General features: G+C 43.7%; 1 protein-coding gene across 3 annotated transcripts in view; it reads left to right on the plus strand.

The window, feature by feature from the left end:
• The first annotated feature begins 553 nt into the window (after positions 1-553).
• Positions 554-27,100, plus strand: part of FNDC3A (fibronectin type III domain containing 3A) — a 54,261-nt gene continuing 27,714 nt past the window's right edge. The window contains exons 1-4 of one of the 3 annotated variants that reach the window (XM_044427209.1): positions 554-696; positions 18,796-18,935; positions 22,490-22,565; positions 25,087-25,163. In XM_044427209.1, the coding sequence (XP_044283144.1) occupies positions 18,825-18,935; positions 22,490-22,565; positions 25,087-25,163 (264 nt within the window). In that variant the 5' untranslated portion in view covers positions 554-696; positions 18,796-18,824. Of the gene's footprint in view, positions 697-2,736; positions 2,755-18,795; positions 18,936-18,969; positions 19,309-22,489; positions 22,566-25,086; positions 25,164-27,100 lie in introns of those variants that run through there. The other 2 variants (XM_044427210.1, XM_044427212.1) reach the window with 2 other exon arrangements.

A 27,100-nucleotide genomic window follows, 5' to 3' on the forward strand; every position in this document is an offset into this window, starting at 1 on the left:
CAGAGAAGGTCCGGCCGCGCAGCATTGCCCCGTCACCCCCTGCAGGGCTTTTTCAACCTCAGTGCGCGCAGGATTGCGCCCCGAGCGCATGGAAAGCGCCCTCCCCGCGAGCAAGCACGGCGCAGGGGAGACGAGCGCCTTGCGGGGCAAGATGCCCCCGCTTAGCGCACAGGTGGAGGAGCCCTTTTTGGGCCCGGCGTGTGGTTGCGTGCAAGACGACGACCTGAAACGCCACCGACGCCTTTGCTAGGATAAGTTCCGCAAAAGACGCTTTCAGGATCCGCCGCCATGCTTTCACCCAGGCGCCGCAGATGCCTCCCTCCCGCGCGGGTTTCAGGGCTTCCCGGGAACCAGCGACAAGCTGTTTTGCGCGGCGCGCAGGGAGGAGGGAGGGAGGGGCCGCATCGAGCTTCGCGAGCCCGGCCGCGTCCTGTTTCTACTCCTCCTGCCGCCGCCGCCGCACGAGCCTCGCGCCTCCCCCGCCCTCGGCTGTGGGTCGGCTCGCGTTGGTCGCCGCGGCGGCGGCGGCGGCACGCATGCGCGGACGCCTGCATTCCATCATGGCGGAACCGTCCGACGGGGTCTGTTGCTGCGGCTGCTCCGACTGCGACGCTTCCCAGCGCCGCGCCTGAGTCGGCCTCCCGCGCCCGCCCGCCCGGCTGCCGCCCGCGCCTCGGCTCGGCTCCCGCTCGCACGGTGAGTGCTGATGCTCCTTCCTTTCCCTCCCCGCCGTCCCCGAGGGCCGGCGGAGGCTTCCCAGGCCGCCAGGGCGGGGCTGTGTCTGCTTGTGGGGGTGGCGGGAGGCTGGGGGCGCTGGCGGGCTGGGAACCGGGGCTGGGCTGCTGGGGATCGGGGGCCACGGGGCGCACTTGCCCCCCACCGCCCGCCAGCCCTCCCAGCAGTACTTTCCTGGCCTAAGCCCTGTACACGTCTTAATCCCATCCGCCCCCCCCCACAGCCCCCCTCCGCCCCAGCCCCTTCTTGCCGCTTAATCCCATTCCGATCCCGAGCAGCTCTGTTCCCCGCGGCCTCCAGCGGTCCCCTGGCCCTTTCCAGCCCCTCCAGCTGATCTCTTATCGCTCCGCACCATCCCTGGCAAGTCCCCTCGCCTGCATTCCAGGACACGCACCTTCCCCCAAGCCCCTCTCCTCCTCCTCCTCCTCCTCCTCCTCCTCCTCCTCCTCCTCCTCCTCTCCAAACATTCATAGCCTTAATCCATGGTGGCAGCCCTCAAAAAACAGCCTCGCATCCCCATTCCAGCCTTCCCGGCCTGGACAGCTGATCTCTGAGCCCCCCAACACACCTTTCTAGCCTTTCTACTCCAGCCTTCCCCAGCCAGGCACCCTTTCCAGGGTGGGGAAGGCTGTTCTATGCCATCAATCCACTAAACTGAACTCTTACCTTCTGTCCCCCTCCCCACATCATGTCCCTAAACATTTATGTTTGAATGGCATCATAAACAAGTCCAACAAACAACCCTTTCATTCTTGGCTTTTCTGTGATTTCTCTGTGCTTCCTTTTCCCAGGGCCTACATCTGATCTTTTATTTCCCAATCATCCCTGTTTCCAGTTCCTGTGGATAATACTTTCGTTCCTTCCTACTCCTGTTCTCTTTTGGGTTATGGTGGGATAGGGGGATGCTAGGGTCTGTTGGATGGGGAGGAGGCTTGGAAGGAAAAAAGGAGGGAGCAGGTGGAATAAGAGGATAATGCTGCCGATGAGTAGTTGGGGAAGTGAGTGGGAAGAGTGTTAGGGACAGGAATGGGTTTGTGGGGGATATGAGAATTCAGTGCCATGGATTGCTGTTAAAACGTTTTCTGAACAATGACTTTGTAAAAGGTGTTCATTGCATAAGGATGTAGAAGATTGAGGTGACTGAGGATACAGGGAGAGTAAAGGATGATGAGATTGGGGTACAGGGGAGATATGCTGGAGCTTTCAGTGGTGAGGGAATAGGATCGCACTGATGAGGCTGGCTTGAAATTTGTGAAGACCATGAGTTTGCAAGAAGTGGGGTAGGTGAGTGTTGGTGAGAACAAGGTCCAGGCGGAACTTGGTTAATTGGGAGAGCTTGGTGTAGCATTGAGCATGTTGGATTCCAGTGGTGGTCTTAACACTGAAGTGCTGCATGAATGGTCCCAGGACTGGTGACTGGAACCCTCTGCAAGGTGTCAGGGCTTCTTTGTACTTAGGATAGGAACCTGCATCAGCCAATGCAGGCAGATGGGCACACTTTGGTATTTGTGTACGAGTGTGATGATATGCATGTGAAAGAAGGTAGTTATAAAAGAGCTCAGATCTGTAATATCTTTTCAGTGGATTTCAGGAGTCAGACCCAACTTTGCACGCACCTGCGATATCACCAGAGATTCTGTCCATGTAACAGGAAGCCCCCTCTGGAGTGAAAAATGGGTTCCTGCAACTGCCCCCTTCTGTCCTCCTCCCCCATTCAATGCTGATGTTCCACTTAAGAAGGCAGCTAGAAAATAAGTGACTCTTGGTGTTCCTTTTTGGAAAGATTCTGTAGGAAGACTATCAGCTGTTTCTCTCCAATTATTGCTGCAGCTCATTATTAAAGTCGTTTGGAGGAGGGTGATGCTTTTTCCCTTCTCTGCTTCTCTCTTCCCCTCCCCTCCCCCTTGGTGCTGCTGTGTCTGAATGCCACGTAGCCTTCTAGCTATTCCCCTTTGACTGGAGTGAGTGCACAGCTACTAGATACTCAACACCTCCCTCAACTTCTCTCATGTGGAAAAGGTAGGTGCTGCTATGGTTAGACAAGTATTTTTATTCAATCCTGCTTTGTTGCCTTTGGGCTGGACTAGAGATCAGTAGGCAAGAAAGAGACTGTTGTAGCTATTTAAACTGAGATCTGCAGGTTTCAGCCCTGTGGTTATGTTGTTCAGCAGTTTGGAGGATGATTCATTTGATAGAAACCCTTGTTTCTAAGGGTTCTTTCTAAGAACTAAGAAGATTCCGTCTGTCTGTCTGTCTGTCTTTCTGAGCCCCTTCCTCAACATACAGCAGTTCGTGTGTATTTTGATAATCTTGCCAATTGCCTGTGGGTGACGCAAAAGCTGGCAGGTGTACTTAGCTCATAGTGTTTGTATTTCCTGTTCATATTCATATTCCTTTCCAGCTGTTTCAATAATTAAATATAAATGAAGGATGGTGTGTATTTGTCTTGACTCTTAAAGTCTGTAAGGGAGATAAGCCTCTATTTGTTTTATACTTTTGTTTGATTTTTTTTTAAAACACACACACACACACACACACGTGTGTGTGTGTGTGAGAGAGAGAGAGAGAGAGAGTCAGCTTTGTTCAGTATTCAAGCACTTGTGTTGATAAATACATACAATCTTCGGCTAGTAAGCTGTAACTTACAACTACAAAGGCAGCACCTTTCTGTATGTGCTACACGTACAACTTGAAACTGAGAATAAATGGATTTGCTACTTTTGTTTGTTCAAGTCGTTCAGCTTATCAACTTCTGAGAATAGAAAAAAGCTACATTTCTTTGAATTAAACTTTCAAATTACTTGAAATGGGCATGGATATGGGCATGTTGAAAAACAGCATTGTATGCTCTTTGATTCTGATATGTTCCTTGTCTGGTGCATGATTTGGCAAGTTTGCCATTGGATCAAACCAATATATTTTTTTTTTCTGTGAGTCTGTAAACTGACTTCAGTGTGTTGGGCCCTTTCCTGCTCTTCTTTAACCAGAGAGGTCTATAAGAAGTTGGTCCAGCACAGGCAAGTATAAACTGGGGAGTTCCTAGTTAGTAATATCTCTGCTCAGCCATGATCTCATTGGGAAGGGAGTGGGGAAACCCAGCCAAGCAACTTTTCTGCTAACCCTTCATTGGTAATGCAGGGCTAACAGTGATAGCCTGTTCTATAATGTCAGTTGTGGTGATCACTGAGCTCATTTACGCAGCTCTCTTCAAATGCTTAGGAATATTGTTATGACTATCACTCTGTCGTCTTTTCTTATCCTTCTGTGGAGGTCAGAGTGGCATTCGAAGCAATGCAAAACAACTACATGAGTTAGGTTATGTTGAGGGATAAAGACCTGTCCAAAGTCACTTAGGTTTCTTGGACAGCTTACAGGAAATTTTAAATCAGCATAAAAAAGATTGCCCCCACAAAGTAGGCCCTTTCCCATGTAGTCACCCACCATTCCTCAGGTGAACATAAAACGAAAGGAGCCAGCAGTCCTGTGGCCCCAGGAGAGTTTCCCAGGGACCATTGGATGTTTGGAGGCCTTCTCCTGAGTCATGGACACTGTGGTGCCCTCAGAAAGGGGACTCTCCCTTCCCTCACAGCTGCCATGGAAAGAACCACGCTGGTTGCTCTCCAGAATTGCAGAGCCAGCAAACCTGGAGGGTCTTGGAGAAGTCTCACAGAGGGCCATTCTGGTAGGGGTGAGTGAGGAGATGGCTCCTCCAGGCCCTCTGCTCTGTTGGGAAATGTATTCACTCGAGGACACAGAAGCAGCCTTTGCCTGCATTGCTCCTCATGGCTTGCCACCAGAAGCCTGTCAGAGCATCTGAAGCTTCTGCAAGATCAGAGGTGCCCATCTAACAGTACAACCCATAGGATTGCACCCAAAATAAATGAAACACGAACATGAAAGCACCACAGTAGGAAAACAGTAAGTGTAAATGACCAGGTATAATGCACCAAGCACCATGAAGCATCATGCAGAGAATTTTGAAGCCCCGGAATTTTCTTTTTAAGTATTTGCGTGACACCTGAAGCCAGTGTGGTGTAGTGGTTAGAGCATGGGTCTGAGACCCAGATGACCCGGGTTCTAGTCCCCACTTGCTCATGGAGCCAACTGGGTGACTTTGGGCAAGTCACAGACTCTCAGGCTAACCTACCTCTCAGGGTTGTTTGTGGGGGATAAGAGCAAGAGCAGGAGAAGGAAAATGATGTAAGTTGCGTTGAGTTTATTATGAGAAAAAGTGGACTATGAACTTGGATAAATAAAGGACATGAGTTGGGCATCCTACAACACGTGCCACCACAAAGTAGCCCCTGCCCCATATAACTGCTTACCATATCTCAGTGGAGTCTTTTCCAACATACATTTGTCTCACATATATTATATGGAGATGGCAGCATCTCTTTCAAGTTATTTATTGTCTGAATTTACTTTTGATAAAATTGGGCACCATAACCTGGCCTTCCACAGCCTACTACCCTCCAGATGGTTTAGTCTTAGCGCTGCTCACCATTGGCTAGCTGGGCTGATAAAAGTTGAACTCAAAAACACCTGAACAGCACCAGGTTGAGGAAGGGACAACCAGTGACATTTCTGTACTACAAAATTCCCTCCACTGCATGACATTGTCATCTTCAGGGATGGTGACTTGACTCCTGTAGTGCTAGCCCTCCTTCCTTCCTTCCTTCCTTCCTTCCTTCCTTCCTTCCTTCCTTCCTCACTTCCGCTGCGCCTTCCTAATTAGTGGAAGACTTTGTGGCAGTTTGCCATAACATGGCATCTCATGAGCAAGAGATGAAATGTTGAGCATTGAAGTGAAGCTGATCATGAATGAAATGTGTTCTGGTGTACATAGCATGTTCGCTTCTGCAAAGCATGACTGTTAAATAAACCAGGAGTGGTTTGTTCCATGTGTTGTCTAAATGATGGATCCAGACTTGTTATTCTCTTCAGAATTCACAATTGAAAACCACGGTTTGTTCTTGGTTTACAATTTCTGGTTTGTTGTGAAGCAGTATATAAAAATCTCCTGACTGAATGACATCACAAGCAAACCATTCTTATTTAGGCTGGTTTGGTTTGTTTGGAGTCATGCTAGAGAGGAGAAACAACGTAGGAGGGGATGGGCTTCTTATTCACAATACGCAAGAATTCTCTGGAATTCAGTTTATTGTTGCACAAGGATGTAATTGCTGTGATAGTTCTGAGTCTGTCTAATGATTTTCAGACAGGTTAGCAGAGAGCCAGATGCAGATTTACCCAGCCAGCCGGTGGCCGGTTGAACCTTGTGTAGAAGTCTGTGGTCAAGCTTGAGCATTAGGAATGAGCTCACTGTTAAAAGCCCAATGACACTTCCACATAATGAATTCACAGATGAAGTAGTAGTATGTATATCTGCTCAGGGTTTGTTTTTTTAAACTGGAATGCTGTAGATCTCTAGATGATGTGATAAAAGTTTGTTGTATCCCAGAATCTAAAATAGTTTATGGTTCACTTTTTTGTGGTTTTGATTGATTTGTTCAACTTTTAACTGTCCTTATTGCTGCTGGTCATCATTTCTTCTTCAGTAAGATTATTTCTTCTTATTTTCCTTTTTAGCAAAGTAAGTATTTCGTTGTAATCATGTTTCTGTTCACTTGGTAATCTCACCATGATGCCTAACCTTAACTAACCCTACTGCTTTGGTGTTTGCAGGATTCTACTTTTTTCTTGCAAAGTAAAGCAGATTCAGTTGCAGTTACACACACAAGTTCTTAAAGGAAAAATGTTGTTTGGTAATTCCTTCATATTTATTTTATTCTCAAAGTAATCTTTTATATTTTTGAGCCACTTCAAGCAGCATATACATTAACAAATCAAGGAAAAAATCCCAGGGTTGCAATTCAGGGACATGCAAGCGAGAATATTATAGGGAACCTGCAAGGTTATAAGCCAGCACAGCAAAGGACTGCAATGAAATTAAATTGATATTCTCCAAGAATAAAGGTGCACCTTCTACGCCTTCTTTTTCCTAATAGATCTTTTGGAGTTAAGGGTTGTAAACCATTTGTAAAACACTGATTTTTGAGAGGCTTAAAAAAACAAAACATACTCTGGAAAGGTGCTGAATATACTACTCTGTCAAAGAGATATTTGAGAGTTTTATTTTATCATGGCACATAAGTTTGCCAGTGAAATAAGCTTTATACGTTTTTTGTTCTTTTACCTGTTTTCTGGCATTCTGCAAAGGCAAGTTGTGATTAAATTTGCCAAGGTCAGGATGGTTTGTTTTCAGCTTTTATCTCTTCTGCAAACCAGACTTTAAATGAAAAGTTTGGGATTCCTGGCTGAGGAAAACATACTGAACTCTTTATTGCATTCTTGAAGAGCTTATTGCAGAAGCGGACATAATTTATTCTCTCACTTGTGTTAACACAAGCCTTTCTGTGTACATGTATTGATGTAGGCACATCATCTCTCAGTGATCTGCAACGTGATCGCTGAAAACCCCCGCCATGGAAGCTCCCAGGATCCTCAGTTTGCACAGATGTTGCACACAAATGATGATATTGGAGATCAGGGCCTTCCACCTGCATCAGCAGCACAGACATTTGCTTTGGCATGGAGATAGAGAGCCCTGAAAGTCGAGCTCGGAGGTGGGTGGGAGTAGTAGTGAAGCAAGGGCTTGCAGTGTACTCAATAGTAAACATGGCTGCTTGGGGTGGCAGGAGACTAACCTGGGCAAGGTCAGAGTAGGTAAACCGTCTGTGGGCAGCTCAGCAGCCCTGCAAAAGGACCATTTCCTTTTGTGTTGCTTTGGCTCACCCCACACTCTGTTGCCCTGTGTCAGCTAAATTTGTGACTTCAATCTAAGTATGTGAAGCTAAAGCAATTGCCCAGTAAAACACGTTTTACTGGCACCAGTGTGGTAAGCACATCTTTCCTTTTTTCCCTTTCTACCAGATAAAGGTGAAAGATTTATAAAATATGGACTTTATTGAGCTAGCCTGGCTTCATAATACAAACCGAATAACAATAAAGTAACAAGTTATGTTATGTTATTCACAAAGTCGTGCTCAACCCAACGCAACCCCATGGACAACATTCCTCCAGGCTCTCTTATCCTCCACCATCCCCCGGAGTCCACCTAAGCTCACACCAACTGCTTCAGTGGCTTCATCTAGCCATCTCATCCTCTGCCGTCCCCTTCTTTTGCCGTCAATTGTTCCCAGCATCAGGGTCTTCTCCAGTGAGTCCTCCCTTCTCATTAGGTGGCCAAAGTATTTGAGTTTCATCTTCAGTATCTGGCCTTCTGAAGAGCAGTCAGGGTTGATCTCCTCTAAGACCGACTGGTTTGATCTCCTTGCAGTTCAAGAGACTCGCAAGAGTCTTCTCCAGCACCACAATTCAAAGGCCTCAATTCTTTGGCGCTCAGCCTTCCTCATAGAAAGTAACAAGTAGCATCTATCAAAACAGTTATTCCTTTGACTGGTGGAGTTAGCTCTTGGCAGGAGTTTATTCCAAACTGAATCTCCCTCCTTCCTTCCTCTCCAAAAGGGGTTGGCTCAACCCTGAGGAAGCTTTGGGATGTTTATGGTCCAGATGGTGGGAATGCAAGACAATACTTAATTGCTTTGCTATTTGACTTGACAAGGAAACCACTGGGTTGATGAACTCATACCACTCTTCCTTGTAAAAATATCCCCCCCTCCGAACCGGAAGTGGTTTAGTTCTCACCAGCTGCTTGGCTAATCTCCCTTGTTAGCCTTGGCATTTCAGTAGCACATTCCAAATACTACTCCTAGTTCACCTCCAGAGCCTAAGCTTTCTAGTTTGGAATTCTGCATTTCGAGAGAAGCAGGTCCAATCTTTATAGAATTCCGGTGAATAGAACTCTATTTATGTGTTGTTCCTATTTCTGTGTGTGTAAGGAGTAGATCGAGAACAGAGTGGGATGAAACCTTCACCACTACTTAATAACCCACCTTGCACAAGACAGTGGTGGTCTCATGGGCTAATTAGCCAACAATTGACTGTAATGTGCGCAGGGCACATGCAATTTCCATGTTGACAATGCAGCCTACAATCCAGGTTTGCAGAGTCTCATGCGATGGTGAGTTGCATTCTGAGAGAGAGAGAAATTCATTTGTTTTTCCTCTCTGAGTTAACTCTGGCTGGGGCTTGGCTTGCATGTAATCACAATCAGCGTTAAGCAGTCCATGGGCTGTTGGGGACCAGGAGAGTGAGCGAGTCCCTGCCGCCCATGCCAGCTCCACTTCTGCATTTAATCTGCAATCTATAATTGGTCCATGTATAGCTTGTTGAGTGAAGGAGCTTACTATCGTTAGCTGGCATACAGGTAGCACTTCACTCTGAACTCCCTGATGACTCTACCCAGGAAATTCATATAGATGTCAAAAAGCAAGGAGACAACACGAAGCCATGGCATTAAGCAGGACAAGACCAACCCACTCCTTTCTTACTTGCTGTAAAATAGCACTCTACTTGGAAGGGAAAGCGAAAGCTCATGCAGTGTGATTTAAATATTCTGTTATGTAATCATTCATTGGACTATGTCTAAAGTTTAAAGACAATATTGCAACCTTCTGATACAATGCTTAATTTAAGAAGAAGGTACTGAGAACTGTTAACACACTAATAAATTTGTTGGCAATTGCTCCTCTGTTTGAATAGAGTCGATTCCTTTCCACTTCAACTATCAGGTCACCTTCAGTTTTACTGTTGCTACTTACTAGTTCCATTTCATGCTGACATACATCTGTATTCTCTCACATACTTGCTAGGGATAATCACCTGAAAAACAATTAAACTTTGAAACTGCCAAGTTTCCGTAATATTGGATTTGCAGTTGGCATATATTCTTTGTTATAATGAACTTACGAAATGGAAAAATTTCTTCTGAAAAATAAAACACTGGAAATTTTCCATACCACATTGCAGTCCCTGATGTCCTGTGAAGAGGGATAGCTTGAAAATATTTTTAATAAAGAATAAATTCCAAGTAAAAAGCAAGGGTGCTCAATGCATTTCCAAAGAGCTGTGTAACTGAAATAGAGATGAATATATTCTAGTTAGAGTGATCTGAAAACCTAATTACCAACTAGAACCTGTCCAGTTTAATTGGTATTGTAGCTGTTCATCATTATTAATTAATTTTGTGTAACAGTATATTTAGAGATAGAGATTTTTTGTGGGAAAACATAGCAGCAGAAATGTTTTCCATTATGGAAAATGTTTTATGGAAAAATTTCCCTTGATAACACTCAACCCAGCTATCATGATTATAACAATGCACATAGGTAAATGAAACTAATGATGCTTTGTAAAAATAAACTTAAGTTTGGTTGTAACAGAGATAGTCTTTTCTGTAAACTAACAAATGGTTCAGGAACACCTTGACCGAGGAACAGTTGCAAGGTTTTCCAGCACTGTCTTTCAAGGACTTTCTGATTTCAGGCAACCGGCTGAATATTTAAGACAAACAATTTTTTTAAATCATTGGTCAAGGATATCTTTTTGTAATTTGTTCCACTCTTCTATTTATCTACAACCTTCCGATAGTTTTCAAGCTCTGAGTCTTCATGTTTGCTGTTAGGCATGATTTTTTTGTTTAGATCACATAAACTAAAGGCATCTACCAGTAATTTTCCCAAAGCAGAAATTGTAACTATATGCAAAGTGAGTGATTCACTCCCATCTTGTACCAGATACTGGGAAAATGAGAAGGAGCAAGGGGGGCGCTCTACTTCCTTGTTTCTCCAAAGCCTGATGCATAGTGAGGAAGAAAGGGCCTTGGCTCTTGTGCCACTGCTGGTGGAAGACCCCTCCTCCGAATTCTTTACTGTTAATTGAGAACTCAGGGTGGGGGAAAGGGATCCCCATGTTGGAAATCTTCAGCTGGTGTGCTCCCCACATAATCTGGTTGCCTGTGTTTCTCTCATATGAAAATTTGGGGTCTGTGTAGGTTCCCAGGAATTGCTAGTATTATTCCACCCATGTTTTCAGTTTGATCTGCTTGAAACTGAACTTTTTAAAATTTCAGCCACTGCCGGGATCAACTTATGATATAAGTAGACTTATGATTTACCCGAGTCTTGTAATTATCTGGTATGGAACAAATTTGGTGTTCTTGTAATGTTCATCTATATTCCAAATGCCTACTCTTTTCTCTCACCCCTTCCTCTCTTTCCCCTCAACCACAGATGACCCTGTGGGTTGGAGAAGAACATGCTGGGCAATGGAAAAGCAGGGAATGGACTGTTCTTCCCTAATATGTGCTCTCCTAGTCTTCACTGCTTATCAGGCCATGGTGACAGGAGAGAGGGAGTCCTGTTTCTCTGAAATTATACCTGGGATTTGTGGAGAGGGAGGTGTTCTTGGAATATGGCATTTCCCAGGGACCCTGACTACTGGAATGCAGCTATTAGCAAATTTACATGAATGACACTTTATTAGTGAAGCCTTGCAGCTCGCCATAGTTCTCAGTTAAAGGGCTTTGGTTGTGTGGTTGCAGAGCGGAACCCTTTCTTTTTTCCTGAGGATTAGCTGGTGTTTGTTACAATTGCCTGTTCCAGTCTGAATTGCACATTACTAAATGTGATCAAGTCTCAGGGATTCCCTTTAGTGCACTGCTCACACCAAGAATGAATGGAGTGGAGCAATTACCCACTGCACCTACTTGATGGACCAGGGCAGCTTTTCTGTGCATGGACTTTTTATGGCCAGGGAGCGCAGGATTGCAGCAAAGCACTGGCTGGGGAAGCACGAGCCAGTGCTTTGCCCATGAACTTAATTGTGGGGTATTTTTAACATATAAAATGTGTGTGCCTGCTGGCATTCTAAATGTAAGAATCTAAAGGTGAGGTGATAAAGCTGCCACATGACGCAATCATGTTGATCACCCATTGATCCAAATCCATACGAAATCGAAATCCATATTGGCTTCTGGTAATTACTTCATTGTCTAAAGGTGCTTAAAAACTGACTTCTTTATTATCTGCTGCAGAATTTTCCCAGGTATTAATGTCAGAGTGACTGGTCTGTAGTTCCTTGACCGTTTGTTTATTAATCTCAAGCTTCAATCCTAACCCTTTAGTTTGGACAGAACATACACACACCTGCCCTCTTAGCAGCTAAAAACAATGTGTCAGCATTCTCTTCTTCTCATTTGATTTCAGTTGTTTCCCATGTATCTCCAAGTTTGTTTTCTGCTCCAGCCAGTTTAGTGGCGGTAAGGAGAGGGGGTTGCACTTCGTTTCTGAGTTTTTCCTTGCTTTGGTCCACAAATGGTGCCCCATATACTCTCTAGTTATCTTTTGTTTGGTCTACAAGCACCAAGTGTCTCTGTATGTATGCCTTAGCAATTATGAAATCTTACCTGATAATTCATGGGAATACTGGCTCACACTGAGATGATGCCTGGACTCCGTGAGCAGTTGTAAAGGGCCTGTCTTGAGCACTTCATGATTTTTGCTTTGAAGTGACATCAGTTTACTGCTCTGATGTTGCTACTCATATTGAACAGTGAAGCTATTTTACTGAGCATGCAAGGAGCAGAGTGAACCGCAGATCACTAATGCATCTATGGCCCATCCTAGGAAAATGCACTGTGCCTATTGCATGAGCGACTTTGCTCCCCTTCCTTTTGGTCCTGATGTGTGTGGTGCAGAATATTTGGTGAACTCTGGGTGAATAACTTGGCTACTTATTCTCTGGCATGTTTCCACTCTCCTTCACTTTCACTAGGATTGTGGCACAAGATGGCCTTGCTATCTCTCTGACGCATTTCCAAAGCCATGGCTTGCCTTCAGGTCTCCCTAGCATTCCTGTCTGTGCGAAGATTTATAGTAGAGGCTGCCTGACTCATTTCTTAAGTGTGATTTCTTGTTCTTTGTAGCTGCTAGGCATAGAAACATAGTCTAAGGTGCTAAACTGCAAGATGGGCTCATTTTAGCCTGTAAAAGGTGCTCATGGCACTTGAATTTGTACAAATCTTCATAAGGCTAGGAGTTTTTCTTAGGAGTTTGCTGGTGCTAATGTGGAGCTAATGTTTATGCGTCAGACGCTTTAGCAGATTGTGTTAATTTATAACAAGCTTGCCATTCTTCTTTTGGATTTGAGGTGTGGGGGTACAGCTTTCGGGAGAATCCTTTATATGAAGTCTCTTCTTGAGAGACGTGTATTTATGTTTCAGGGGTTAAAGGATTTTTTTTTTCCAAAAACTTCAGTGGTTTATCCCCACCACAGCCAAAGCTGTTTCACATATTAATTATGTGGGTATTTTTCCATTGGTGAATACAGAAAACGTTTGACTGCATTTACTTGTTGGGCATTGCCTTAAAAATCCCTCCAGTGCCTCATGTTAACTTGTGGTGCTTTTCTGGATAGAGGCCAAATATTATGCATGAAAAGGGGTGCATATAAGGTCTCTTGGGAAACTTTTAAAATTATTTGTCAAGATTTAATGGAAATGTATCTTGAGTTTATGAACAGATTGCTATTATGGCGAGAAGGTGGGCCTCATCCACCCTCCCCCCCAGAATTAAGCTATAACTAGCTTTCTGTCAAAAGCCTTATTTTCTGACCTCACTTGAATTTTGCAATATGGAAATGAATTTGCCTGAAGTATTCATGTGTGGTCTTGCTTCAGTGAAGGGATTTTTCCCCCTGAAAGTAGTTTGACAAGGTGTTACAGATGTGTTTATCAGGGTGGGGGGAAACAACGTGTCACAGTGAGTTCATATAATTTTCTGAGTTGTAAAGGGCTTTGTTGTCCTTTCATAGGGACCATTTACATGGCTACTTCCAAATTGATGTTTATTCCAAAATGGCTCCCCCCCCCCTTTGTTTCTAAACTCCAGAGCCAAAAAGACATGAGTTATACTAAATTTTATGTCCCTTAAGGCTTGAATAGTAAACTAGATACTATGTGTTGGTGTGTGTGTGGGGGGGTATTTTCTGTACTATCAGATAACTGAAAAGAAATGAGAGATCTTCCTTGTAAGCAAGATGCAACATCAACCTTTTTGCTCAACATACACATTTTAAAGGAAATCTTATCCCTTTGCAACCTTTGAACAGTGTGTTTGCTACTCTGTTTACTGACATTTTTTTCTTGGCTTGGCTAAGTCATTACAAGTGCAGAATTCAATTCTGGGTGCATTCAGCAACCTGAAAGCCCCAGCTTTAGAAAAGTGTGGCACACAAGGTCTGAAGCATAATTATTATGCCTCTTTTTGCACCAAGGGGAGGAAAGGAAATTTCTGCGACCGTAGACATGGTTCATGCTCTACACTTGCCATTCTGGATGATAGTCCATTTAACAGTTGGTCATATACCTTCTTTAGCTATCTAAGCAACCAAGACTTGGTAAAATACCATTATGTTTTGTTCTTGTTCTGAACATCGGTGCATGACTAAAATATAAGCAGCTCGAAAGCTTCCAGCACATCTTTAAACCAGACTGCAGCTGGGAGCAGGTTTCAGGTTCCACCAGCAGCACCCTAGCAAAGTGATGAATTGTGAAAGACAAGAGTTTTGCACAGTAGCCCCAAATCCATGCCTTCCCAAAGCTACACACCCCCTAACTCAGCAGCTGCAACACATCTAAGACTGTCAATTTTGGGGCTGCAGGCCAGTAGCCAAGTATTCAAATGGGCTATATGGTCAGTGTAGTTGTAGCAGCACTAACAACATTGCAATATTCCTATAATTAAGCTGTAAATGTAATATGTCCATTTCCCAACTTGTTTTGCTGACTGAAGGGGGAGATGAGTAAATAATGACTGTGAATAATTTGTCATGCTGCAAGCCTTGACATTGTATGGAAGGCTGGATTAATCATTCGTGTGTATGGAAGTTTTCCTGTATTATATGTAAAGGCAAATGAATCCACTATGAAACTAACCCAGGCCAGCATAGGGCAAAGTTTACACAACTTGTCTATTTATTTATTACTTTTCCCCCCTCTGTAACTAGTTTTATTTATATGCTCTTTAAGTACAGGATGATACAAAGAAGGAATGAGAAACCAAAAAGGAAAGAATGGAGGCAGTTGTTAGGAAGTGCTTACTGCTGGCATTGTATTGGGACATGGAAAAAAATCCATGTGGGGAGGGGGGAAGGATTCTTAATGCTTCCACTTTTATTGTGAGGAAAAAGCGGTGGATTAGAAGCTGTTCTGTGCAAGAGAAGAGGCTATCAAATGGTAAAACTCAGCCTCTCCCCTCCCCTGCGCTTCGCCAGAGGCTGGAAAAGAGTTGGAGGAGGGAGTGGCGGTGGTGCATGATAGTCATGCAAGAGAAGGTAGCCCCCTTTCTTACAGTTCCTTGGTCACCCTGTCTGAGTATCTCTATGGGAAGTGTTGGCCTATCACGTTGCACGGGGAAATCAGGCGCCCCTTCCCATTCATGCACTCCACAGGCAGTGTAACAAAGGCCTGGATAGGGAGGGAGGCTTTGAGAGGATGCAGTTAGTATTGTGGCAGACCTCTGCAGAATCCATCCCCCAGTAGGCTGCAGACTTCTGTTTTATGCTCAGCCTCATCCCAGAAACCGAGAAGAGCTCTTGAGTGCTCATGGAATGAAGGTTCTGTGGCCTGCCTTTGCGTCACGTGTAGGGGCACAGACAAAGGCTGCTGCACATGATATGGAAGAGGACACTTTTTGTTGTCCAAGGCTGGATCTTTGGCGAGCTCTGTGTGGATGCTGGAAGCACTTGCCAGAAACTCAGATTCATGGGCATGACAGAGTAGACTAGAGTCTGGGGAGTCAAGCCCAGGGAATTTGTTGGATTCCCAGCCCCAGTATGGATTCCTCCACATCCCTAGATGCAGTGATGGCTGGGCTACTGACCCCAGTTCTCCATAACCTCCAGTGGAAGAGGTTGAGCGGGAACAGCAAGTCACACTTTCTCTTTGCTATGCTTGCTGACTTGCCATCTCTCTCCAGAAGGTTCCAGATGCGCATCTAATTTCTCCCTTTGAATGGTGCAGCAAGAAGGCTTGAGCCCAGGGGTGGGGTGGGGGCATCCAGAGGTAAAGAGTAAACGAAGGAACAGCCATCACCAGTGCCCCCTTACTGAAAGGTATGGTGGTGATTAGGCTGGTTGGACCCAATCCCCACCACTGCTTCACCATTCAAAGGGAGCATGCAGGTGGGTTTCCCCTTCCCCACATACACAAGGAAGCAGAATTCAGAGGAATTGTAGCATGGGAAAGAGAATGTGTGAAAAATGCATTTGTAGAACAGATCTTGGTCTGGAGTATTGAAGCCATTTTCTTTCCCAATATTAAGTTGTATGCATCAACATTTATTTTGATTCATAGTACCTGTTTGACAGTCCCTGTCACTGTTTCCCACGTCCAAAGGATTTTTTTGCAACTTCATATTTGCAAGTACGCTAAATAGTTAAATGCCTATGGTGAAGGCATATTTTGGCTTTAGCTTAAATTGATTGGAATATAGAGCATAACATAATGTGGCAAGACAGTGTCCCTTCAGATTTCAAGTAAGGGGTCATACAGTTTTTCTTCTGTATTGAAAAGGAACTCCCTGCACTCCTGAAGTCTAGCTGCTGCAAAGGGTATGAGGGATGAGGGGTAAACTGGAAGGCTCCTGGGGACTTTTTAAAGGTATTTTAATTGGATTGAATTTTTTTAAAGGTATTTTAATTGGACTGAATTTTAATTCATTCTAATGGGAGTGTGTTGCTTGTAAATCATCATTTGCCTGGAGCTTTAGGAATGGGCAAAGACTATAAATCTAAGTAATACTACATAAAGGTATTTTTCTTCCTCTCCCACATGTCCAACCAATTAAGTTTTTAAAAAAACCTCTTAAAGCAGAAATACACCTGCATTGTCTTGTGCTAGACACCTAAATTGGGAAAGAAACTCCAAATGCCACCTGTGCAGTGCCTCCCCCCTCTTCTGAAGGTGCCACCTGCAACTCAAATGTTTCAAGCATGTTTTTCACAGCTGGTTATATTTTTAAACTAATAATTTGAATGCTTGTTTAGCAATGTGGCTCTGTCCCAGTGGGCTTTTCCTTGTGTTTTTCTCTGTATTGAGATGTGTTGACAGAGAACAGAAAGCAGTGTTGCTAAGATGAGAGTCTCTTGAAATGCTATGGCTAGAGAACTTTAATAAAAGTGACTATCAAATACTAAAATTTGGCTTACTGTAGACAGGAAAGTGACTGTCTCTTTACCTCAGTGCTCACAAAGTATCTGTTGTAGAAGAAATTGAAGGAGGGCTAGTAAGTTGTGTGACCCCCTGGAAGAGCCCCATGCATTTGCTCTGTTTTTGGAAATCTGGTATCCGTGGCAGAAGGCAAGGTGGACCAGGTTCTGTTTTGCAACAGCATCACCAAATGCAGGGGTCAGCTCGAACCCTTAGAGGTAAATGACAGTCATTTAGATGGAGGACTGAAAAAGAGTTGAGGGCTGAACCTGCCCTTCTTTTCACCCCATTGTCTTCCCATATACAGCCTGCCTGCTTTCTTATCGAGGCTCAGAAATGCCTTGCAGGAGTATAAATGGGCTGCCAGGGGTGTCACATTTGTGGGGAGGGCAAAAGCTACCCCAGCTATCTGAGACCTGCTTGCATTTTCTCATAAAACTCAATCGGAGCACTTGACATCTTAGCCAGTCCCTATTTGCATAGCCCAGTCTTGTTTTCAGATCAGCCTATTCTTAAAGTCTTCACAGTTTGCAACTTAAAAGAGAGAACAAAATGAATCTCAAGATTATAAATTCAGTTTCAAAGCATGCTTGAGTGGTACCCTTGCAGACATTTAAAAGTTAACCTGCAGTATGGTGTCTGGCTGATATGACAGTGCCTTTGTTCACATGTGATGACAAAACCATGGCGCACCATTACATCTGCATCAGCAAGCTATAATTAATAACTGCCCCCAAAAGCAGAATTCAGGTTCATAATTGAAGTGGCTCTAGTTCTGCTTTGGAGAGCAAGAGCAAACCATGGCCTGCCAATACTGATATCATGGTGAATTATTTCCTATAAATGTTCCAAATTGGAGTGTGCATGTTTCTGAGACTCATTCATGTAAGGCAAAGTATTGTTTGGCACCTCCGACATCTAGATGCAACCTCGTTGCCTTTAGAACAACTATGAAAATGGTGGAAAGTGACAAACTCCAAAAGTTGCCAGTTTATCCCTGAACGTATCCATGCCACCAGATGATTCATGTTTCCCAGTGGTATGAAATGGGTTGTAGGAGTTCGAGGGATTTGTAGCTCAGTGATCAGTTGCTTTCCAAGCAGAACAGTCATTATTTCCATCTCCAAAATGATCAGCAAGCAAGCAGTGGAAAAGGCTGAGTCCCTGAAGAGCCAGTGTCAGAATATGCCATACAGGACTACACGGATAAACAGTCTGATCTGCTAGAAAGCCTGATCTGGATGGGTCCAGCAAGCAGCTCCCTGAACTCAGGATCTGGCATTGTAAAGCGTGATTTAGTGGGAAAGAGCCCTGAGGAAAAGTTGATGTATTTCCCCTAGGGATCCCCTGTGCTGATAGAATTTGGTCTGAAAGCACATGAAATAGCAAAAGCATTGAACTGAGCATATCTGTGCCCGGGTGAGAAACTGTTTGAGAGCTCTGTACCACTCTGATTTCCATAATGAGCTGTTGTAGTGGTTAGAATATTAGACGGACTGAAGAGATTCAAGTTCTAGATTTAATCATGAAGTTTACTGGGCAACTCTCAGTCCAATCTGCCACACAGGATACTGTGAGTGGAAAATGTAGAGGAGGAAGATGATGTTAAGCCACTCTCAGTTACTTGCAATTGGAAAAGGGTGCGATATAAATAAATGTAATCACAGTCAGAAAGCAGCTCGCAGGTTCTGCATAGTCTGGTGCTGCACTTATCCTTCTGAACGGTTGATTATAGTCTTGGTAAGATGTGCCACTTTATCATATAGAAATCTGACCCTTTCCTCTTGAGCTTTTCTAAACAGGTAAATAGGTTTCAGAGCCCAGAGCTAACTCTCTCCTCACTTTAATAAAGGCTTTCTGACATTTGGAACTTTTCTTTTTCCTACCAGGTGGCTGATGTGAGAGAAACTATTAATGAATGGTCATTTCAGCTATGATGGCAGACCAGCCACCTCCATTAGAAGCCACACCTATTTTGAATGAAGTGCCACTTCTACCTCATATGGTCAATGGGGACACCACGCAACAGGCAAGTTGACTTAGATAATATGAACACTTTCTCGTTATGTTGGAGAGGGTGACACTCTGTTCTGAAGACGCTTAGGTTCATGGTCTTTGGAGAATGCCTTCTGTAATTATAGTAACTTCAAGAAAAATGTTAACAAAGTTCCTATAATGCTCTGAATGTGTGTGGAGGCTGTAATTGTACCAGATCTCTTCTTTCCCTGTGTGTTCAAAGTGGGTATCCTAGAAAACAACTTGATGGCTAATGCAGAATGGGGTACAGCCCTAATTTAAAAGCAGTGGAGAAGAGGCCATGCTGTTGAGATCTTCATCTTATCCAGATTCACAAACCATGGACAAGCCACAATTGCTCTATAATCTCAAGAGTCGCGGAAGATGTAAGCACACAAGTATCTGGTGTCAATGTGTCCATAGGTTGTGGGAATCATATTTTGATGTGATATCTATATTGAGAGGAAGACCTGATATTGTAATAGAACTGCTGTTTTATACAAGAAACACTCAGTTTCACAAATGCTTTGTTTATTTATAGCATCCACATACAAGTTCACATATAAACAGATCCGTGCCCTTAAGGGCAGGAGCTACTAAAACTTATATTTGATGTGTCCACATATATAAACTGATATTTAGATATGCGATGTAGTGATCTCTAAAGATATTGGACTCTTTGTTCATGGAGCTGAAAATACGTAAAGCTGCCAAGCATTTGCTGCCAGGCACAGAATGGTATTTCAGAACCAGCTTCTAATGTCATCTAGATAACCAGCGTAAATGCAATTCCTAAGGGATTTTCCTCATTGATATTTTAAAAGTTAGTTTTTCCTGGATAGTTTTCCTTGTTTTTCTTGCATGCTTTTTAAAAAAGGAAGTATCAACCCTAATGTTTTATGATGGCTTGGTTTAAATTAAAAGGCTGCCAAATGGTTTCATTTAAGATTTATTCCCCCTGGCTTGATGGTTTTATATTGCATAATGGAGCACACAATAGAGTCAGTCTTTTTATCTTTTGTTTAATCAATTTCAGAAATGCCATTCATAATTGCAGGTAATTATTTGAAGATCTTCAGCAGAGATTGTAACTGGGCACTAAGGATGGTATCCAAGGAGCTACTTTAGGCATGCCTAAGGGACGTGTTGTTGCAGCCATTTTATTGCCAAGCCATATCTTGATCTGCTTTTGAGATTTCCTTATATGTTGAAAAGGAGTCTTATGTCACATGGATGATTGGAGTTAAAAACACACAAGTCTAAAGTCCCAGTTTCATGTGTGATCAAAACTCTCTTAGAAAAGAAACAGCTGGTGGTTAGTTCAGGAAGGAAGAAGTTTGCCCAGAATTGTTTTTTCTGAGAAGAGTGGTTAGCAAATGGGAATTCTGGTAAAACATATTTTGAGGTGGCACTTTGTGTACATCTAATAGACAAGGCAAAAATAATTCTCTGCTCAATTTCAAGAAAAGCTATGACATGTTTATATATGCTTTGTAAATTCTCTTGGCTTGGCTTCTACTTAGCTTTACTTATGCACAGAGAGTTTAAGTGGAAAGTGATTTACACTGTGGCTTGTATTAACATTTTAATTATCTGTTCCCTCCACTGCAGAACTTGGTAGATGCATGTGCATATTTAAAATCTGATGTAGGTGGTTCTCTCTGTGTGTGTAGCATCCAATAAAAGTGGAAAAACGTTTGTGATCATGGCATATGAACCCACTAATAAGGCTTTCTGACACATTCCATACAATGAAGGCTCCACTTGTGTGTCTCAAATAGCATGCTAAACAACATGCCTCTTTTGAAATTTAAAGGATTCTGAAGAAATGAAATAGTGGATTTATGTACCAGAGATATAGTTGTAAATCTTGCTCTCCTTTGACCAGCTGGGCTGAGGACAGAAGTAGGGAGACTAGAGGTTAGGAAGGAGGTACAGTTTGAAATAATGACTATTTGTCTTTCTTCCCTAGCCTTATTCCCCTGCCTAGCCCTGCTCTTTTCTTTCTCCACCTCTGCACCTGATGATTTTCCCTAATCCCAACCTCCAACCTCTGCTCTCCCCTCTACCGCTTTCCTTTGCTTTCTTCTCCTGCCTGCTGAATACTGATCAACAGCAGTTAATGAGAACGACTTCTGTGAGTGGAACAGAAGCAGAGAGGAAAAAAAGGCTTATCATTTTATTTGGAACTAATTGATCCTTGGTTGAATGTCGTGCCTTCTAGTACAAGTGTAAAATGTTTGGGCCTGTTCTGCCCTGAAGAATTGGGTCAGAAGCAAGGCAAATGAACCGTAAAGGCTTCTGGCTTACTGGTTCTTGTGGAGTGGCCAGGGGGGTGGGAACGCCTTCCAGTAAAGGGCATACAGTTTAGCTGCGGCTTTACGTGCTTGTGTTAGCTCATCATTGACCTTTGCTGTTCTTATTATCTGATCAACACATGCCATTTTGGCTTTCACTGACCGCACAGTTTGCTCTAGTTGATCCCTTTGTAATGTTTCTAGATAGCTGTATGTATATACCTGGGCCTTGAAAGGTTTAGAGGAGATCATTTATAATCCAAGCACAAGCTAGCAAAAACAAAAACAAAAAATTCTTAATTTCATATTCTGTCACAATCCACTCATTTTGACTTTTACTACTGTAAACTTAGTACAAAACATACTTTATATACTAACTGAGGGCAAAATGTAAAATCCAAGAGCACTGTGTGCCAAAAATATACTTGGCCCATAATAACAGCCAAACGTATGGTTCAGAGAGCCATTTCCTGGCTGAAAAGCATTTCAATTAGCCAGCATTCAGAAATCTCCAGGTGTCATAGACTCGTGAAGATGCGAGAGAACTGCACCTGATATTTTGAAAGCGTGTGAATATAAGGAAGCAGCCTCACCACTGATCCTTCCACTTCGTTTCGCTTGATCCTGACTGGCAGTGGCTCATCAAGTCTCAGCAAAACTCTCTTCCAGCCCAGTGATTCAGTCTGGACCTTTGCCGTCTGTCACTGAGACAGCCCTTCCCATTTCAGTGCTGACACAGCATCTAGAAGATATATATAAAATGGCATTAAATGCATTGAAATAAAGCAAGCAAACTGTAATACAGTAATATTTCAGGTAGAATTGGTGGAAGACAGCTAAAATTGAATTAGAAATGTCAATTTTCCAGCAAAGTTATTTTAGTACATATAATGATGCAGAACAATACAAATCGAATACTTCTGTCCAGGTGTCCCTGACTGGAAAGAATTGCCTCCATGCGGCAAGATAGGGAAATGATTTCAAAGCTTTTTTGCCCTCCTGTAACAACAAATGACAGACTGGTATGCCATAATTAAAAATTTGGAATTGTGTGGAATTACTTCCATGGTTGATAAAAAATAACCTTTGCACCAGAGATTACAGAATGGCTGACTGGCTGGCATGTACGATAATTTCATGCTGTTATGTCTAGAAACACTTCATGCTCATGGTGAATCTTGCATTGTTAGCATCCCCTAATGTGTATTTTGCTTTTGGAAAGTAACACGTTGCCTTCAGATGGGACTGAACATTCTGTTCTTGTTCTTAGGTTATCCTTGTACAAGTAAACCCAGGAGAGACTTTCACAATTAGAACTGAAGATGGACACATCCAGTGTATTCAAGGTAAAGAATTCGTACAGGGTTGTGCCAGAAATATGTATCATGACATTACATATATTCTTCCTTGGTTGAAATGCATGCTTCCAGATTTACTGTCCCACCTCTGTAAGGCTAGCTCCAGAATTAGCCTTCTGCAAGAAGGAGGACTGCGTTCACAGAAGGCCACTTTACCCAGCACTGGGGGATAACCCTCCTCTCCCCCCACTACACACAGCAAAGTTCATCCTGTTCAGCAGGGTCCCTTGTTTCCCCGTGTAGCACTTTAAGGGGTCTGGAGGAACCGCCTTGGGATGGAGGCATCCACTTGGTTTTAGTCAGAAAGATCACATCATCATTAAGGCAGCTCCCGCCGCAAATCAGGGCTACCCATCTATACCAGTGTGCCTGCACTGTGCCCACAGAAGCAATTTATGCAGTTGTCCGGTCTTCAGACAGGGCATGTGTAAAATGCAGAAGGGTGCATAAGAAGAAAACAAGTGGAGAAGCCAAGCAGCATTCTGCAGGGGGAGCTGCAGGAGGGGCAGTCGGATCACACTGCTAGCCCGACCCGGTAGAAATCGTCCTCAAAGCAAGCACAGTGAACAGTGGGCAAAATTCATCCAATCTGATCTCATACGGGGAATTTTGTGCATATTTCCATGCACCCAAATCTGTGTCTGTGTCAGTTTCTAGAGGAAGTGGAACAGGAAAGAAGAGGGGGCTGGAGGGGATAAAGACCTTCCCTGCCTCCAGGCTGCAACTGGAATATGTTGAAAGAGCGCCTAAAGAAACTATTCAGCACTTTTGTGGCAAAGCCTTAACTTCACCTCAAGTTACTGCATGTTGTTGTCTTGAGTTGTGGGATTTAGTACAGCAAGCAGAATTCTTTTCCTGGAATGTGGGCAGCAAAGTGGGTCTTTCCATCATCCACAAATCTTCCCCCTGTTCTCAGTGTGTGACCCGGATGGTTGTCCGGTATTGACACTGGGAGAACTGCAGAAGTGGAGAGGAGTGGAGAGGAAGCCGTTAGACCCATTTCTCCATGTTTGGGCTACTGAACTATTTCCATGTATTGAAACATTTGGAACCCAGGCGGAGGAGGAGGTGCTTTCTTATTCTGTGTCTGCTGCTTCCCATTATCTGCTTTAGTAGCAGGAAGAACCATGCAGTGATTAAGCAGGGAAAGAAGAAGCAGGGGGTCATGAGTGTTGTCAGGAGGGATGAGATAAGATTGCAGAAATGTGTAACTGTAGTTAGTGCAGTGACTGGACCATGTCCCTTTGGAAAATTGTAGACTACTCCTGGGAATAATTTAGATTGGTTAATCCTTGTCTAAAACTGTTTGATTGCAGGCCCTGCAAGACAGTTGATATTCAGTTCTTGTGAAAACCAATGCTCACTGACTCCTGTGTTTTAAAAAATCAATTTATTGAAAGACCAGTTTTGTCTGGCCCTGGTTTGGCATGCTAGAAATGAAGTAGGTACTGAGCTTGCAGCCTTGTCTCCTTGCAGTTAGTAACTTCCAGTCCTTTTTGTGGTGAACTACAGCTTGCATTTTGCCTATGGACAGACAGGCTGTGGCGTAAGCTTTTAAGCCAGCATTAGACCATTCATGAAACCCTGGTTTACAGGAAAGTGTTCGGTATTGCATCTAGTTATATGTAACTAGATACGTCTGGCTAGAACATAAATCAAGCCTTGACCGAGAAGAATAAAGCTCCAAAATGGCCGTCAGGTCTTTATGCTTGCTTGATTTCCTGGTAACAGGAAGATTGCCCTCCCAAACATAGTTAAGCGGAAAGCAAGTCCCTCCCTCCCTTTTTTGTAGTGGTATAGTTGTTGCAGCCTCCTCCATAAATCTAATTATACTTCAAGAGTTCCACCCCACCTGGTTCTTCGTGGCATGAGATGCAAGTTGCATGCTTCCTGTTTGCACGTCACGTGAAGAAGCCATATAGATGGGAGTCTGCGTACTCAGATTTGGTTGTTTTGGTCGGGCAGGAGATAATATTAGCACTAATAACATGTTCCATATAACATCAAGCAAATATAATTATAATGAAATAAGAAAACTACACTAAAGTAATCCAGTGGTGTTGCTGGATTATTGGTGCCCTTGAAAATCTTCTCTGACTCTCCTAATCAGTAATTGTGGGTGCTAGTTTTCTGAGGTATGACTCCCCTGGTCAAGGTTTTTCAAACATAGCTATCTGGATTCACATTTTCCATGGTTATTGCCAACAGTTTGGGAAATTCTCTAAGGTTTGTCATTTCCATAAAGGCTTCCATTATCCTTCTGCCTTCAAAGCCATTACCCATTCTTGGTGCAGCTTCTTACTTAATGTGGTTTGGAGAACTGCTGTCTGCACAATTTTAAAGCTCCTGAAGAGACTGGAAAATCACTTTAAACCTTTTATGTAAGGAAAAATGTGTATGCATGTGTGTAATTACCATTTAGGTTATCAGATTAGCAAATGAACCGTGACTGCACACACTTCAGCACAACATGCAGACGTGAACACTCTGTTGCTTGGTTTCCTTTCAGGTCCAGCACATGTTCCTATGATGTCACCAAATGGTTCTGTACCTCCAATATTTGTGCCTCCTGGCTATGTATCTCAGGTAATCCTTGGATCCTTTTGTACGAGAGAGATTTCCCAGTAAAAAGAGGATTTCCCACTTAATGTTTTATAGAAACTTTAAATAAATGTGTTATCTCTTACCCCCTTCCCTCGCAGATATGCAAAAGTTATATTGAAGCTCTGACTTTTGCTTTTGACCTTTACAAACATAATTTCTGAGTCTTTTAACTATTGCTAAGAAGTCAGGAGTTTCTCTTCCTTCAGTAACATTAAACAGCAGTATTGCCTCTGCACTGTGCTTCAGACCAGCCATGGTTAGCTTTAAAGCAGAATTTGTAAACAGGCTTTGAAACTAGACAGCATGAATCTAGCTGCATATGGAACACTCTGCCAGGCTTATGTGGGCTAAGGGAGGATAATGGTGTGCAGCAGACTGCATGATACTCCCAACGTCTTAATCTTTGTTGAGACGTGGAACCATATTTTTTCCTAGCGTTGGGTGCTCTTCTCTGTATCTGCTGTGAAGCAGGTTCTTTGAAGAATAACTTGTCCAGGTACTGAAATAGAAGGGAACTTCTCTTATTACTGAGCAGGGGTAGTAATAATACCTTGCTTTAGCCCAGTTCTAATCCTTTGTATGCAGACCAAATCAAAGAAAAGACACAGACAAGAAAAGCCTTCAGACAGTGCTACTTTGCTGGTCTGTTTCTATTTACCCATATTTCCAGAGTGCTAAGCATTATGAATTGCATGATGTTACATCCTTCAGTTTAAGGGGGCGGGGGGAACCGTAGCCCCTGTTACTTCATCTCCCAGACTTTTGAACAGCCTGCTCCTGGCCAGAAGAATGGCAGCAGAACTTGTGTTCTGAATAGTCTCTTCCTTCTTTACAAGTCCTTTTGTACCATTTCCCATGGCTGGTACCTCTTCAGCACTACTTGCTGTATCAGCAAGGCACAGGTCACATAGAAATAAGCTTTTCCATAAGTTAATCTCTTGAACAGATCAGTCCTCGCCACGGGCATGATCTGCTAGCAGGTTTTGGGACCTAGTTGCTTCGTGTCGGTCAGATTCCTTTTTCCAAGCTCAGAGTTCATCTCTGAAGGCATATGCAAATTGCTGCTGAGCACTGCAGCCTTGCTATCCACTCTAATTGGCTTCACTGACTCAGAACCACTCTGCTCTGAATGTTGCGCTCCCAGGAGGGAATTGTTAAAGCCCTCTTGATTGATGGCGCTGAGTCAGACACCTGGAGCATGCTTATCATGCCTTCTTGAATCGCAAGGGGAATCTTTGAAAAGGCCTTGATTTTTAAGATTGACTCTGCAATGCTTCACACTCCTCAGAAGCAAACTTTACCGCGTTCAGGCAACAGGGTAGCTGCAAAGGGTTTCTCTTCACTTGTAGTTTTTCAGCCACCTTGATGGAGTCCTACTTTGGCCAATGGAAGCTTGCAGTCGCCCATACCATCAGCTGATCCACCCTTTGCAGTTTCCATGCTCATCACCTAAGCTTATTCTTTATCTCAAAGGTTAGCTTGTATTTTCCTAGTGCAGGAGTCAGTTCTGCCAACTTTCCGAGTCGCCTCTTCAGATTCCTCTGACGATGCCTCTTAGAATTCTCCGTGGGGACAGAGACAAAGGCAGGTCAGACATTTAACCTGCTGCCCCCCACTGCAGTGTTTGTATTCCCTTTCCATAGACTCTGCATTTTACTGTGGAAATGAAAGCACCATCCTAGCCAAGATGCAGCCAAATCTTCCTCCAGGTCTCTGTGCATCACGCACACGGGTTCTGTGCTTGCACAGGGCCTGTTGCTGGATATACAGAGATTCCCTAGCTAGGTGTGCTTTTGGCGGGAGCCCTGCCTTGGTGTAGCATTAGCGGAAGGTGGCAGGTTAGTATCAGGGTTCATTTCCAGTTCATTTTCAACCTGAATGCCTTGGATTTATGCACTCTCCGGCTCTCCTCATGACTT

The sequence above is a fragment of the Varanus komodoensis genome, unplaced genomic scaffold, assembly GCF_004798865.1.
Source record: "Varanus komodoensis strain SLA01 unplaced genomic scaffold, ASM479886v1 scaffold18_3, whole genome shotgun sequence".
NCBI classification, from domain to species: Eukaryota; Metazoa; Chordata; class Lepidosauria; order Squamata; family Varanidae; genus Varanus; species Varanus komodoensis.